Source organism: Dipodomys ordii, unplaced genomic scaffold (assembly GCF_000151885.1).
Source record: "Dipodomys ordii isolate 6190 unplaced genomic scaffold, Dord_2.0 Scaffold3, whole genome shotgun sequence".
In the NCBI taxonomy this organism is placed as follows: domain Eukaryota; kingdom Metazoa; phylum Chordata; class Mammalia; order Rodentia; family Heteromyidae; genus Dipodomys; species Dipodomys ordii.
In genome coordinates this window covers 6,218,526-6,232,590 of record NW_012267219.1, presented here as the reverse complement: position 1 = coordinate 6,232,590, position 14,065 = coordinate 6,218,526, and the positions used below count along the sequence as shown (strand labels likewise).

The 14,065-nt window shown below is 42.2% G+C and overlaps 1 protein-coding gene across 1 annotated transcript in view; it reads left to right on the top strand.

The window, feature by feature from the left end:
* Ppm1h (protein phosphatase, Mg2+/Mn2+ dependent, 1H) overlaps positions 1 to 14,065 on the top strand; it is a 206,427-nt gene that overhangs the window by 94,652 nt on the left and 97,710 nt on the right. The window contains exons 3-4 of the mRNA XM_013018507.1: positions 4,266 to 4,610; positions 12,459 to 12,571. Of these exons, the coding sequence (XP_012873961.1) occupies positions 4,266 to 4,610; positions 12,459 to 12,571 (458 nt within the window). The remainder of the gene's footprint in view (positions 1 to 4,265; positions 4,611 to 12,458; positions 12,572 to 14,065) is intronic.

The following is a 14,065-nucleotide window of genomic DNA, read 5'->3' as shown; positions in this document are numbered from 1 at the left end:
TAAGGGAAACCATGGGACCTATGTTTCTTTGGGCTTGGCTTACTTCACTTAATATAATTTTTTCCAAGTCTTTCCATTTCCTAACAAATTGGCCAATGTCATTCTTTCTGATGGAGGCATAGAATTCCATTGTGTATATATACCACATTTTCTTGATCCATTCATCTACAGCACTGATAAGGTCCTTAATTTGCTCATGTTTCCTATCAACACCATTTTTGTAGGGCCTTTATTTTTTTGTAAATAAATAAGGCCTGTGGCTCCTCTGTGAGGGTTAATTTGTCTTAAAAATTAATAATTTAATCTATTATACCACTTAGCTGGGGAAACCAAGGGCCCTGTAATGGGTCACATTTTACCAGAACTATTGGATGTAGGAAAGTACCCAAGCCACTGCAGCTTCAGATGTCTCATTTAATGTCCTAATGTGTGAACACTCAAAGAACTTATTTCTACCACATGAGGGCGCCAGTGTCAATCTCTATGAGACACAGTAGAAAGGACAAAGTTCCTCATTTTTTAGGTAAAGAGTATGAAAGGACTCCTCATGATTCCTTTCATACTTACAGATTTTTTAAGCTCCCCTTCCTTTCTGTTATTTTAGTTTATCTATGTTTATTTTATTTAAGTGTACTTTTTTGTAAACCATAAGTAATTTCTATGAAGCTTGATTCATAGGTCAGGAAAAAACTGGCTAAGCTAGTCAGTTAGTGAGTATTCCTTCTTCCTTATTAAGCAGCAGCCAAACTCTGGTCAGAAGCAGTATCCATGGGGCCATGAGGCTGCAGCTTCAAGAACTCAGACCAATCTTCCATACGCCCCTTCTAGTAAATCTGGAGGGTAGTACCTTCACCTTTTTGTGCAGGATGATGTTTTGAGCTGCAAATAAAATAAAATATAGAGGAGTATTAAAATTAATTACATTGAAGTGGTTATCAAAGAATTAAACAAATTTGTAATGTATATTACTTTTTATTAGTGCAGCAGATAACAAGACCTAGTTGTAGGCTTGGTAATGTCTGTAAACTTGAAGTAGAAGTGGCACCGACAGTAATTCAATATATTTGAACTAGCAGTGTATTGATTCTTTTGACAAGTATAAGTGCTGGTATTAACACTGCCTTATATTCTGAATTAGAGAAAAATGCTAGCTTTCAGTAATATTGCCTTATATTCCTAATAAGAAAAAATGCTAACTTTCAAAGGTTTGTGAAAATAGATTCATGGACTCTCTACATCTTATTCACAGTTGCCCTACACTAAGAATCCTGGCCTGGGGACTCAGCTTTGTTTTGTGTGCCTGTGCTTGCCTGTGTACGCAATCTCTCCTTCTATTCATGCCACAAGTTCTGGGATACTAGATAAACAGGCACATCCTTTCTTTTCCATGTCTCCAGCTCTTATTGCAGAGACTGACAACTATAGCATATCCAAATGTTAATGAAGTCCATATGACAAGAAGCACAAAAGCAATGCTGTGCAGGATTTGTGTGTCCTCCCTTCCAGGACCACAAGGGCCCAAGTGTTTCTGACTTCCTGTTCCATTATCCTGAACCTGCAGCTTTCATTTGTTTACAAAGGGTTACTACACCTACAGGTGCTGCTTCTATTATACAGACAGGAAGCAGAAAGGAGAGAAGGCAAAAGTACAGGCCAGTCAAGTTGGGCCTTTTTTTTAATCTATCAGGAAAGCAATATCTTTCCTGAAAGTCCAGGAGACTTCCACTTCATGCCAGTGTATCACATTACAACACATAGGTGCAAGAGAATCTGGAAAGTAAGGTATAATGGGTTCATTGCTGCCTCAGAGTTGGTAGTAAGGAGAAAGGAAACAGAAGTTGGATAAGAAGCTTTCCACCAGATTTTCCCATCTAAGTCATCTGGTACTCTCCTGTCCTAGGTTTCTAGGTTGATGCCTTCTGTGTTATCTTTCATTCCTTCCCAATCATGCTTGGCCTGTCTTAAGATAAAAATTCTTCCCCTACTCCCCCAGCTCCCAGGCAGGTCGGGGGCAGCACGGCCGAGTTCCTCAGGATCTCCACAATGTCCTGCAGCTGCTCGGTGAGGTGCTGCTGCAGCAGGCGCAACGCCACCACGGCCGCCCCGGACCCCGTTAGTAGAGGCATTGGGGGGATTCCTAGGGCTGCCCCTCATTTTGGTGGAGGACTGAAGCCCAGATGACTTACCCACGATTGTGTTGTAATGATGTGATAATAGGACAACACACACGCATGATCCATGCACATTGCTGAGCCCATCACTGGACATCAATTGCATTGAGCCTCCCACACCTCTTCTCCACTTACATTTTACATATCTGAAAACCACAGCAAAGAGGGTGTTTAGCAACAGCAGTATTCCACTTGTGCCTGACCCAGATAGACTCTAATCTGACTGCTCTCCAGTCATCTAATAGGGTGGAAGGTGGAGTCAGAATCCGGATCTGCTGGTCTTGATACCACTGTTCTTTCCACCTCACTTTCCTCTCCATCACATGGCCTACTGTGTGTGCTTCTGAATTTTTTTTCTTTTCTTTTTTTGGTACTGGGGATTGAATCCAGGATATTGCACTTGCTAGGCAAGCGCTTTGCCACCTAGCTACACCCCAGCCCAGGTTTTTTTTTTGTTTTGTTTTGTTTTAGGATACAGTTTACCTTCAAAGGTCATCCTCACTTTCACTCTCCTAATCCTTGCTGCATTGTTTTAGAAACAGCGTGATATTGTAATCACATCTGATTTTTCTGTCATTCTCAGGATAAAGACCTTCAAGGTCTTTCATATGTCCTGTAAGGACTGAGTGGCACAGACACTTTTCTCCCTCCTTTTCTATCTCATTTTCTCACCACACAGGCCACACGGGCATGGTTTGGTCTCCTCCCATTTTTCATGCATTCTTCCTATCACAGGGCCTTTGCTCCTCTTGATACTACTGTCTAGTATTCTTATTCTCCTCCTTATCTTGTATAATGTGACCCTCTGTGGGATGGCCTCATGACACCAAGAATCCTTCCATATAGAAGTGACCAGATGTGCGATTTGTTTATGTGAGTGATTTTTGATCAAGTGTCTGTCTTCCTCACTAGATTATTAAACGCAGGACAGGTCTCTAATATCTCTTTCAGTCAATCCTTGAGCCCCATTGCTAGTACAGTTGCTGTCACATAGATTTTTTTGGGAGGGGGTCCGGTCATGAGGCCTGAACTCTGGACCTGGGCGCTGTCCCTCAGCTCTTCAGCTCAAGGCTAGCGCACTACCACTTGAGCCATAGCACCACTTCGGCTTTTTTTTCTGCTTATGTGGTGCTGAGGAATCGAACCCAGGGCCCTCATGCATGCAAGGCAAGCGCTCTACCACTGAGCCACCTTCCCAGCCCCTGTCACATAGATCTTATACATATGTATAAGATAGTTTAAATTGTAGTTCAAATTACAGCTTGAACTAGTCTAGAAGTCCACTGGTAGCTACTAAATCTATGGTAGAGGAAGAGAACTCAGGTAAATTCAAGTAAGAGGGACCTAAAAGGTGCCAGTGACATCAACTGGAGAAGCAAAGGAGGGAGGAGTAAGAAAAGCAGGGTTTGGGATGGTAGGGGGGAAACAGGAGGAGGCAACAATGCTCAATAGGAAATGTACTCGTTACCTTGCTCATGTAATTGTAACCCCTCTGTGCAACATTTTTACAATAAAAAACGTACAAAAAAAGAAAATTTAAAAAAAAAGAAAAGCAGATTTGAACCAGCTTCATCTTGTGAGACCCTGTGTCTAAGGGAAAACGTGTTCTAAATATTTGGGGGTTCAAGCAGGGAAAATGGGACAACTGTCTTGAATGTAAGGGCCCTACTAGGGGAAAATGTGATCAACTTTTTCCTTGTGTTTGAGAAGGGCTCAGCTTTCTCCAAAGACCCCAGGCCAAACCTGGGATTGAAATAGAAGGGAGATGAAGAGTTTGATGGTTAAGCTGGGTTTGTAGAGGCTCTCCTGTATGGAGTTCTACTGCACACCCTGCACATCCAGTTACAGTCGATCTCCAGCTCCCAGTAGTAAGCCGGTGTGCAAGCTTCTAGACTCTTCCACAAGGTGGAGAGGCAGGGGTCCTTCGCCCCGTGAGTGGTGTTGGGCAGTAGTCACTAATCAGGGGAACCCGCCCCTCCAAGTTTGAACCCCACTATTTTCAGACCTAAGACAGATTAAAGTGGATGCCGGGAGGAGGGGCCCAGGACAGGGCTACTGTGGGTCTTACTCTTGCCTGTCACCCTCTCTCACCAGGAATCCGAGGGTGTGTCTTGCCACTACTGGTCCCTGTTCGACGGCCACGCGGGGTCCGGGGCGGCCGTGGTGGCGTCGCGCCTACTGCAGCAGCACCTCACCGAGCAGCTGCAGGACATCGTGGAGATCCTGAGGAACTCGGCCGTGCTGCCCCCGACCTGCCTGGGGGAGGAGCCCGAGGGCGCGCCCCCCAGCAGCAGGACTCTGACCCGAGCAGCCTCCCTGCGCGGAGGGGCAGGCGCCCCGGGGTCCCCCGGCACCCCTGCCACGCGCTTCTTCACCGAGAAGAAGATTCCCCACGAGTGCCTGGTGATCGGGGCTCTGGAGAGCGCCTTCAAGGAGATGGTAGGTACAGCGCCACGGGGCCGGGCCCCAAGCCGAATGCTTGGCCTGAAAGGTGTCCTCAAAATGCACGTTGCCGGGAGACAAGAAAATAAGGTTGTGGCCTGAGTGCCAGAAGATGAAAGAGAGGGCAGGCCCAGAGCGTGAGGTCCTGCCCCGTGGACCGCGGCCCAGGGCGTGAGGTCCCCGCCCCGTGGACTGCGGCCCAGGGCGTGAGGTCCCCGCCCCGTGGACCGCGGCCCAGGGCGTGAGGTCCCCGCCCCGTGGACGGCGGGTCTCATTGCTTCCCTCTCATCACATTCCCACGGACGCCGCCTGGCGCCCACCTACTTCATTGAACTGTGAGGGTGACAGCCATCTGCTTTACACATGCAGATGGAGTCCAGGTGTTTAGTAAAGTGCTCAGAAGCACCGAGACACAGTCTATATAGATCTGGCCTGCAGTCGGCTATCAGACCACATTCCAATACATGACTCACCCAGATGCAAGTGTAGGTAGGCTTAGCCAGACAAAGAGTGGAACCCACAGCCCAGTATCCTAGAAGCCTGGGCTTCTAGGGATTTGTTTAACCTTGAGTCTGAATGTGCCTGGCTTCTGAGAATGAGCTCAGGCAGAATGTTCAGCGCTTCCACACTGACCTCTGCCAGGCAGGAAGGCCCCCAGAAGACCCCCTCCACTTTGTTCTGGGCCCCCCCCACCTACCCCCCCCACCCTCCTGTCTGAGTTCACTTGGTACTGAGGCAATTGTTTTGATTCCAGAGATGTTCTTTCCTGAGCAGCAACCTGCATGCAGATCAAGAGTAAGAGATATTTAAAGTTGTTTATAAGGACTTGAAGTAAGGCAAGTGGGTGGTGGTGTCCTTAAAACCTGAAAATTCAAAAGCAATGACAAGCTGTTCTGTGAGGCAAAAGAACTAGAAGCATCTTCCCAGAATGGAACATTCACTGCACACATGTCAAATCTCACCATACCACTTCAGGCCCCGGTCGGATGAGAGGAGAAAAGACAGTGAACACAGGAACATCATCATCTGACATCTGATTTGTTTGTAAGGAAAAAATTGTTCAAATATTCATATTGTAGATTTGCGTCTGTTTTTCAAACTCCTCCCTTCTTTGTTCTCAGTTTTTCTTGCTTGTCACACACATAATATGCCCATTTTATTAGAAATCTGTTTAAAATCTCTGTCTCTGTCTCTCTCTCTCACACACACACGCACACACAGACACACACACACACACACACACACACACCTGGTATACTGTACCTCTGCAGTCCCAACAAAAATACCAGAAGGCTTGAAAAGATAATTTAAGGAAAAAGCAAATCAAGATAGAAAAATTGACTACTGCTGAGGCGCAGCATAATATCTTATCTGTGGCTCTTGTAAAAGCTCTGATGTCAATAAGTATTTCTACACACTGATAATGCTCAGGATGCTAAGTATATAACTGCAGCAAGAATCTGACAGTGGGCCCTCACCTGGTAATGAGAACAGCCCTCAGTTTATATGATAGGAGTGAAAAACTGAAGGAAACTGATTTTCATCTCCTTCAGCAATCTCTGGGTATATAGGCCATCTTGAACTTGAAACCACTGCTGCATTCTCAGTTTCACCCACTAGAGGCCATTATCACATTGAGTAAGGCCTCGGCAAGGATCTTGGGCTGCTCCTGCCTCTTCTCTCAGTTTCAAACTCACTATTTCTCCACCTTCCAAAAAAAATGGTTGGATAGAAAGATTTCTGACTTATAGAGGTAGCCAATTCCATTGCTGGGGTAGTTGCCTTTGTCCTGTTAGGAATCAGATCCAAATCAGCAGCAATTAGCCTTTTAGTCTATAACAAGGCGGGCAGTTTGTACTCCAAATGAAAACCTCATTGAGAAAAGTACTTAACGAGGAACCTTAGGGTTTTTTTTTTTTTTCAACCACAGGCAGGTTATTTTTCAAATATTTTTGGAAAACAGTTGCCAATCCAAAAAAATAATCTATCAAGGCAGAATAAGCAGTTGATATTTCAGTAGATACTATTCAGAAAATAAAGTTTTAATGGACAAAGAGAAAAGCGTGCTTTGAACAAGGGGAGGTGGTAGCAGTTTTATCAAATGCTGCAGTTCCTTTGGAAACATTGCTTTCATCTTTGACACTTGGGTTGCCTGGCACAGTGTGGGGCTTGTGGGAAAGGTGACCTCTGACCAGTGGCCTTTAATACTTACTGTGTGTGTGCTGTCAAGGGCACACAGTAAGTATGTGCCATTGTTGAGTGTCATCTTGGATCTTCTTTCCTAGTGAGAAGACTATGTACCCAATTCCTCCTGTATCCAGCATGGAAAAGGATCATGGCTCTAAAATCATGGCTCTATTTTGAAAGAGCATTGCTCAAATTATTTTGAAAGAGCAAGTTCATGTATGGACCACTCTTATGATCTTAAGCATCTTAGAGCCAATGGTTGGCATGTGTTGATAATAATATCTATGACTTATTAACTCATACTTTGTCAGGCACTGCCAAAGGTAAATCTGATCCGAAAGCAAAAGCAACAATATGGGAAGTTAAATAACTTGTTTAGAATCACAGGTAGACAATGGCAGAGCTGGACTATAGATCTAGATAGGTTGTTCTAAATCTTGTCTCCCAGATTTCATTAGACGATCTCTTACACTTCTTCATTTTTTTAACTTTAAATTTACTTCCCAATATGCTTTGTAAATTTACTTCCCAGTAATGTTTTGTAACATGCCTGGTTTAAGCAGCTAAGCTTTGTTGCTTGTTCCATTTAGGTTGGTGTCTTGCCCCTGATTGATTGATAGATAGATGAAAAATGTCTTCTAAGTCTCAGTTTCAAACTCACTATTTCTCCACCCTCCAAAAAGAATGGTTGGATAGAAAGATTTCTGACTCATAGAGGTAGCCAATTCCATTGCTGGAGTAGTTGCCTTTGTCCTGTTAGGAATCATATCCAAATCAGCAGCAATTGGCCTTTTAGTCTATAACATACATACAGGCTTTGTGTTCTGGACATAGCCACAAGGATCCTGTCATATTCCCTGTCGTAATGAAGAATGTATTAGAGATTTAGTTATTTGTGAAACTACCATACATCTTCCAGTAAGTACCAGGCAACTTGGTTCTGCTGACGAAAGAAAGGAAGGAACGAAGGAATGAAGGAAGGAATGAAGGAAAGGAAGAAAGGGATGGGAGGGAGGGGGAGGGAGGAAGGAAGGAAGGAAGGAAGGAAGGAAGGAAAGAAAAAGAAAAAGGAGAGGAGAGAGGAAGAAAGAAAGGAAAAAAGAAAAGAAAGAGAAAAAATAGTAGAAATGTGACCAAGAGGTCAGGAAAGGGGCACAGCAAAGGCAAAGCTTATTCTAGTTTATAAATCTTAGCATGTACTGAAAATTAGCATATCAATAAGTCAAGAACTTGTACTTTTTTTTGAGACAAGGTCTCCCTATCCCAGGCTGGCCTGTAATTTGAAGTCCCCCTATTTCATTCTCCTGAGTGATAGGATTATAAGCATGAACCACCACATCTGGTGGACAGACATCTATCTTTAAGTGTGAGTTTTGATTTGTCTTTGTTTCTGTTAGAACCAAAGTTCCTTCAGAAAGGATGAAGCTGTATTTCCGTAATAGCCAGCAGGTGGCAGTGTTTGTCAATACTCTCCCACCCCAACAACCTTCCACCCTCCTAGCCTGGCTGGCTGATGGCCTTGTTCTCAGAATAGACCAGGATGAGACCTGGATACTAAAACCATGCAGAATCTTATTATTTGTGACTGACACTATTAGCAGTGTTCTCAGAACCATGTTTGAACCAACTAGGGGATGCTGCCAGGACCTACTGAAACTACCCAACACTCTTGCTGACATATACTGCTTTTTTTTTTTCAATCTGAAATTGGTAGGAAACAAAACCTGATCCTGAAATTGCATCATTAGTGAGACTTTCAAACCAAATTACAACCATTGTGGGTAAAATATAATTCTTTCCTGTTGAATCAGTCTTGAATCAGTCTCTTCAATCACATACATCTCTTTTCTGTTCCCATTCCTTGAAATAAAAAGGAGGAAAATAAAATCCCAAGTCCGTTTTGTGACTAGAGGTAAACCTAGCTTAAATTTCATACCTAAACAGTTACAGCACATAATACCTTAATGCATAATACCTTAGTCCTGCCAAACAGAATTCCTTAGTCCTAGCAAGTAGAAAGTTACCTTTCAACATCTTTAGAGCACTTGATTGAGTAGATAGATCAATTATCTTGTGAAAGGAATCTTATGAGTCATTTAATGCTCTTTAGACCATACTTGAAAAGGTTAATAGTATCTTGATATGCTTCACTAGTAAATTATTCTAGACTTTGTGTTGGAATTCATTGACAGTTAAAATGGAAATATTCCACAAGCTATTGCTTAGCCCAAAGCAGTAGACAATTTTTCTTATAGTTGCACTCACTGATTTCAGAAAAAATATGTTCTAAATTTAAGGGCTTTAAAAAATAGTCACATACTTTTATTTTTACATAGAGTGTAAAAAGCTTAAGCTCATTTGAGAGATTGAGGGTTTGAAGGGAAAAGGCAGTTAATTCAATGGTAAGTGTATCTTTATTGACTTCATTTATCACATTTAATCTGATAGTAAAAGAACCACCCAGATGGTCCTTTAATGTTCCTTTCAGTACTGAGATTTTTTTCTAAACATCTTTTAAAGAGGAGTAGGTGGTGTATGTAGAAAAAACTAAATGTGCTATTTTGGCTTTTAAGGAGGAGGGAAGGGAAGCAATTATTTTTAGAATCTGTTCTAGTTACACACAGTTTTAGAAGAAGTAGAAGAGTATGTTTTAATGCCAGTGAATTCTTTAGGGACGTAGAGTCTGCAGAAACACATCTTTCAAATCCTTGTCACTGCGATCTCAGAGCACACGTGTAGTGAACGTGTGTGAATTTTCATGTGCATATTTCCACACAGATGTGGAAATGGGCCTCTCCGAGCATGCACAGATAAGCAGTTTCTTGAATAAAAATGTAGTTAAGACTTTAGTCCACTCTGAGAAAGTGCTGCCAAATTTAGCATTCCTTCCTTATTTGAAGAAAGCTACAAAGGGAATGTAGTTGAAGTGTAGAAAAAGAGGAAAGAAAAGAATGAAATCAAGTATTTAAAAAAAGCAAAACATTGTATTAAGGCACACCAGTAATGTAATATAATAAGGGATTAACAATAAACTGACTGGAATGTTCCCCTAACTTCCAAAGGAAATATGAACTGCCTTAGCAAAATCTTGGTGTTGAATACTATGCCTTGTTTCCCTCTCCCCTAAGGATTAAATAATTTTAAAATCAGACATTCTTGTGTTAGTAGCCCTGATAAGAACACCCTCCTCCTGCCCACCTGTGATGCAGAATAAACTTGCCTATCTGAATGCCTAAGAAACTCTTCCGTGTCAACTCTTTTTAGACTATGTACTGTGGAAATTTCCCCCATTGGATTGTGCCAATCCCCCATTGGTTTGTGCCAATCATTTGCTTAAGCCTGTCAAACACTATTCACGTTCTAGTCTATATACAACATAGAAGCAATTGGATACTCAAGGAACTTTTTTTTTTTTTGGTCAGTCCTGGGGTCTGGGCCTGGGCACTGTTCCTTAATTCTTCAGCTCAAGGCTAGCTCTCTACCACTTGAGCCACAGTGCCACTTCCAGCTTTTTTCTTTTTGCTTATGTGGTGCTGAGGAATCAAACCTAGGGCCTCAGGCATGCAAGGCAAGTGCTCTACCACTGAGCCACCTTCCCAGCCCCTGTACTGAATATTTATGAAATGTACATGTATTGTCAACTTTATAGTAGTCATTTAAATGAAAAAAATAATAAATGTACCTACAAAAGATTTATTAGTCCTGTTTATATATTTTGGAAGTGAAGCAAAAAAATTCTGATACCTAGATGTTTTCTTTCTTCTCTTTTATTTCCTTGAGAGAATTCTTGCTCTTCCTAGCCTTTACCCTCAGCCTTTGGTCTTCCTTGTGTAATGTCTGATTACGATTCATTTTTGCCCATTAATTGCATTTAACTGAAGTAAGGGCTGATGCTTAGTATCTCTGTGAGCTTGCCTGGTCAGTTTTTCATTGGTGAATTACAGAATCTGTTCCTCATGATAAAGCACAGGTTAGATGCTGGGGAGATAATTCCAAAATCCGAATATTTTGTCATTTCTTCATTTGTCTATTTAACAGACATTTATTAAACTGCCATTTACCTGGCTTAGTGTAGATGTTTAGAATTACTCTCAGTTGGGATGCTTCCAGGCTATGAGAAGTATCCATCTGGCCTGCTAAGCCCTGGCTCCATGTTTATCTACTTCAATGCTCACAACCATTGTCTAAGAAAGACAGTTCATACCAAGTTCTCATAAATGTTCAGTATTTAGTGTAGTGCTGTGAACATCATCCTCATTTCTCAGCCCCTCTGCAACTTTTGATGCTGCCCTCCTTTCCTTTATTGGGATATTTTCTTCCTCACCTTTAGGCTATCATAACCCACACACATCCTTTTGCTCTATGCTTTTTCTTCTCAGTTCTCCGTCCCCTTAACCAGTTCATTCTAGCATTTGGTTTCTCTTCTGTGCTGTTTCTGTATATTTTATCTACTTACTCCTTAACCAGTCTGCTGTCCCAGCCTGTCCCTCATCTTAAATTCTTTTGTTCAGAGTTTTCAGTTGGTGATGTGTCTATCTTTATATCACCATCTCTGGCCCTAGGAGCATAGCACTTGCTAGTAAAATGCAGAGCTGAATTCTCTCCCTTTGTGACGTGAAGAGGCTGGCCGAAGTAGCTCAGTTCTAACTCGGGGAGGGTTTAAGACTTAGAAAAATACTCAGGAATTCAATCAACAAGCAACATCTTGAGAACAGCCACAGTGCCATTTTTCCTCTTGTAAATTTTACGTAACCCTCGTTTTCTATCCCTCTGCCCCAACAGTAGTAGATAAGTTTTAGCTTGAAAGTCAATATTTTTCTCCATTCTACTTGTATTTTCCTAAAGACACAGGACCCTTGGTTCCATCACTAACACAGGGTTTTTGCCAAGGCATCTGTCTTGATTTGTACAACTGTCTATCGAAGTGTTGATTGGCTTGTAATTTTCTTGAAGATACCCCAATAGTTAGAGTTTAAAGGAGCAAGAACCACTTTGGATTCCAAGTTCTAGCTAGGTAAATATGGGCAGCGTACCCATTTCTGTGTAACTGCACAGTGAAATTACTAATGGTAGTCCTGAAGCTATCATGAGATTCTGAATTCAGAATGCTTAGCACACTGTCCAGTGTAGGGAAAGGACCAGTAGCTTTAGGAAGCAGAAAAGTCAGGTCAGAGATAAATACATGTTTGACTCCTTCCTGTGTTGAATAGCAGACAGTTCTTCAAATCATCTCTTCTATTTAGCCAAAAAAGGAACTGTTTTTTAGAGACTTTGGAGCTAAAAACATTGATCGTATTCCAATACTTGGCACTTTTAGCCTCTCTATTTAATAGTGTTCTACATGGCAGCTCCGACAGTCCATACAGACTAAACATTCCATAAGCTATGATTATTGAAAATGTTTGACATTTCATTCTTCTGCATTTTGTCTGTTGTGTCTGTTTGCTATGCTTTTATTCCTGTCTGTTTACAAATTGTCTTATCACCTCGCAGTTCTGCACCAGGTTGTCTCTGGAAATACTCATTAGGTGGTAGGAAAGCAAGTACAAGGATTTCCTTGTCCCTCATGGAAATATATCCAGACTCATATTGAGAGGTGAGAAAGCCGTTAATACAAGTTCCTACACAACTCAGCACTTATTTCCTCTTCTTCTCCAGGATCTACAAATAGAACGAGAGAGGAATTCATATAATATCTCTGGTGGCTGCACCGCCCTCATTGTGGTGTGTCTTTTGGGGAAGCTCTATGTGGCAAATGCTGGAGACAGCAGGTAAGCAAATTGGTGGTCTGGTCGTTACTAATTCCTAATGTCTTTGGGTAATATTTACCTTGTCTTTAAAAATTATATCACTGTAAATAAAATCATTCTGCTTGGGGTTAGATATTGAAACACATAGGCCTTCTATATCTAATAAAAATGCATTTAAAAATAAGTTGGTATTAAAAGATAAAGGCAGTCTTTTACTTGTTCATAGTAGCAGTTCATGTGTATACTTGAAATTAGTCTCTAAACCAGTAATACTCAAATGTATTTTTTGGCTTCAGAGTATGTTTTCCACGAATGCTTAGTAGAGGCAGAATATGGGGGAGTAGGGGGGCAGGGTAGGGGCTCCAATGAAATGAGTGTTTGCAGGGGGACTGGCAGGACTCCCTAGCTCTCTGCACTTCCCACAGTGACTTTGCGCTGTTCCTTCCCAGGGACCCAGGAATTCCTCCTTCTATGAAGGTATCCTTAGAGGCTGTAGTCTTTTCTGGGGTTCAGCTAAAAGGGAACTTTGGTCCAGAGAACCCAATGAAACTTTATATCCAACATTGCTAGGGAATAAGATAAGCTGATATTAATTTAATTTTATTTTAAATAAATGATGCTTCATCGCTAATGGTATGGGAAAATTTTAAATTACAGACTTTATGAAAAAGTGTTCTAATATGTATTATGTACCTTGGTAGTAAAAAGGTTGTCTGTATGGTGGGACCTTTTCCTAAACACGAACTATTCTGAGAGAAACAAAACTATAGGGTACAAGGTCAAACTATAGGGTACAAGGCCAAACAGGGCTCATCCAGTGAGGGCTGCAATCCTGGTAAACCTCCCTCCTCAGTGCCCTTCCCTGGCACCAGCTCAATTGATTGCTTCCTCTGAAAGACTGGCCCCTTTGAAGCAATCAAGAGATTTACCCTAACTTTCTTTCCATTTACAAAGAGATATAGCCTGCAGAAGTTTCGTCTTCCCTCCTAGTAAAGCATCCATTCCCAATCTTTCCTACTGAGGGCTCTAGAGAACAGAGCACAGTACACTGCAAAGGCAGCTTTGGGAGTTTGAAGATGAATTTTTTTTCCTCCAAGGTCCATTTACTATTTTTTTAAATGTGTGAAAATTTCAGTTTTACATGCAAAGTATCTCAGGTCTCAGTGTAAAAAGTTGCTCAGCAAAGGAAAATGTATATAAGATGCTGCGCTTATATTCCTCAGTGTTGAGTCAGGGTCTGGCGTAAGATGGACTTCAACTCAGATGTGTTGGCAGTGAATGAAGAAGTACATGTAAACTGCCAGAAGAGTGGAGGCCCCAGGAAGGAGCTAGTCTCTGGGTCTGCAGGGACCAGGGCTAGCACAAGGGAACCACTAGTGAGGAGCCACTGGGAAGGGGCTCTGGGAAGAATGGAGGAAATGCTCTGCCTTGTTTCTTCTCGCCCTTCGTGGAGGTTAGCCTGTCTGAGTATAAACACAGCCAAGACTGCTCTCCCAAATGGGGCCTATAGAAAGT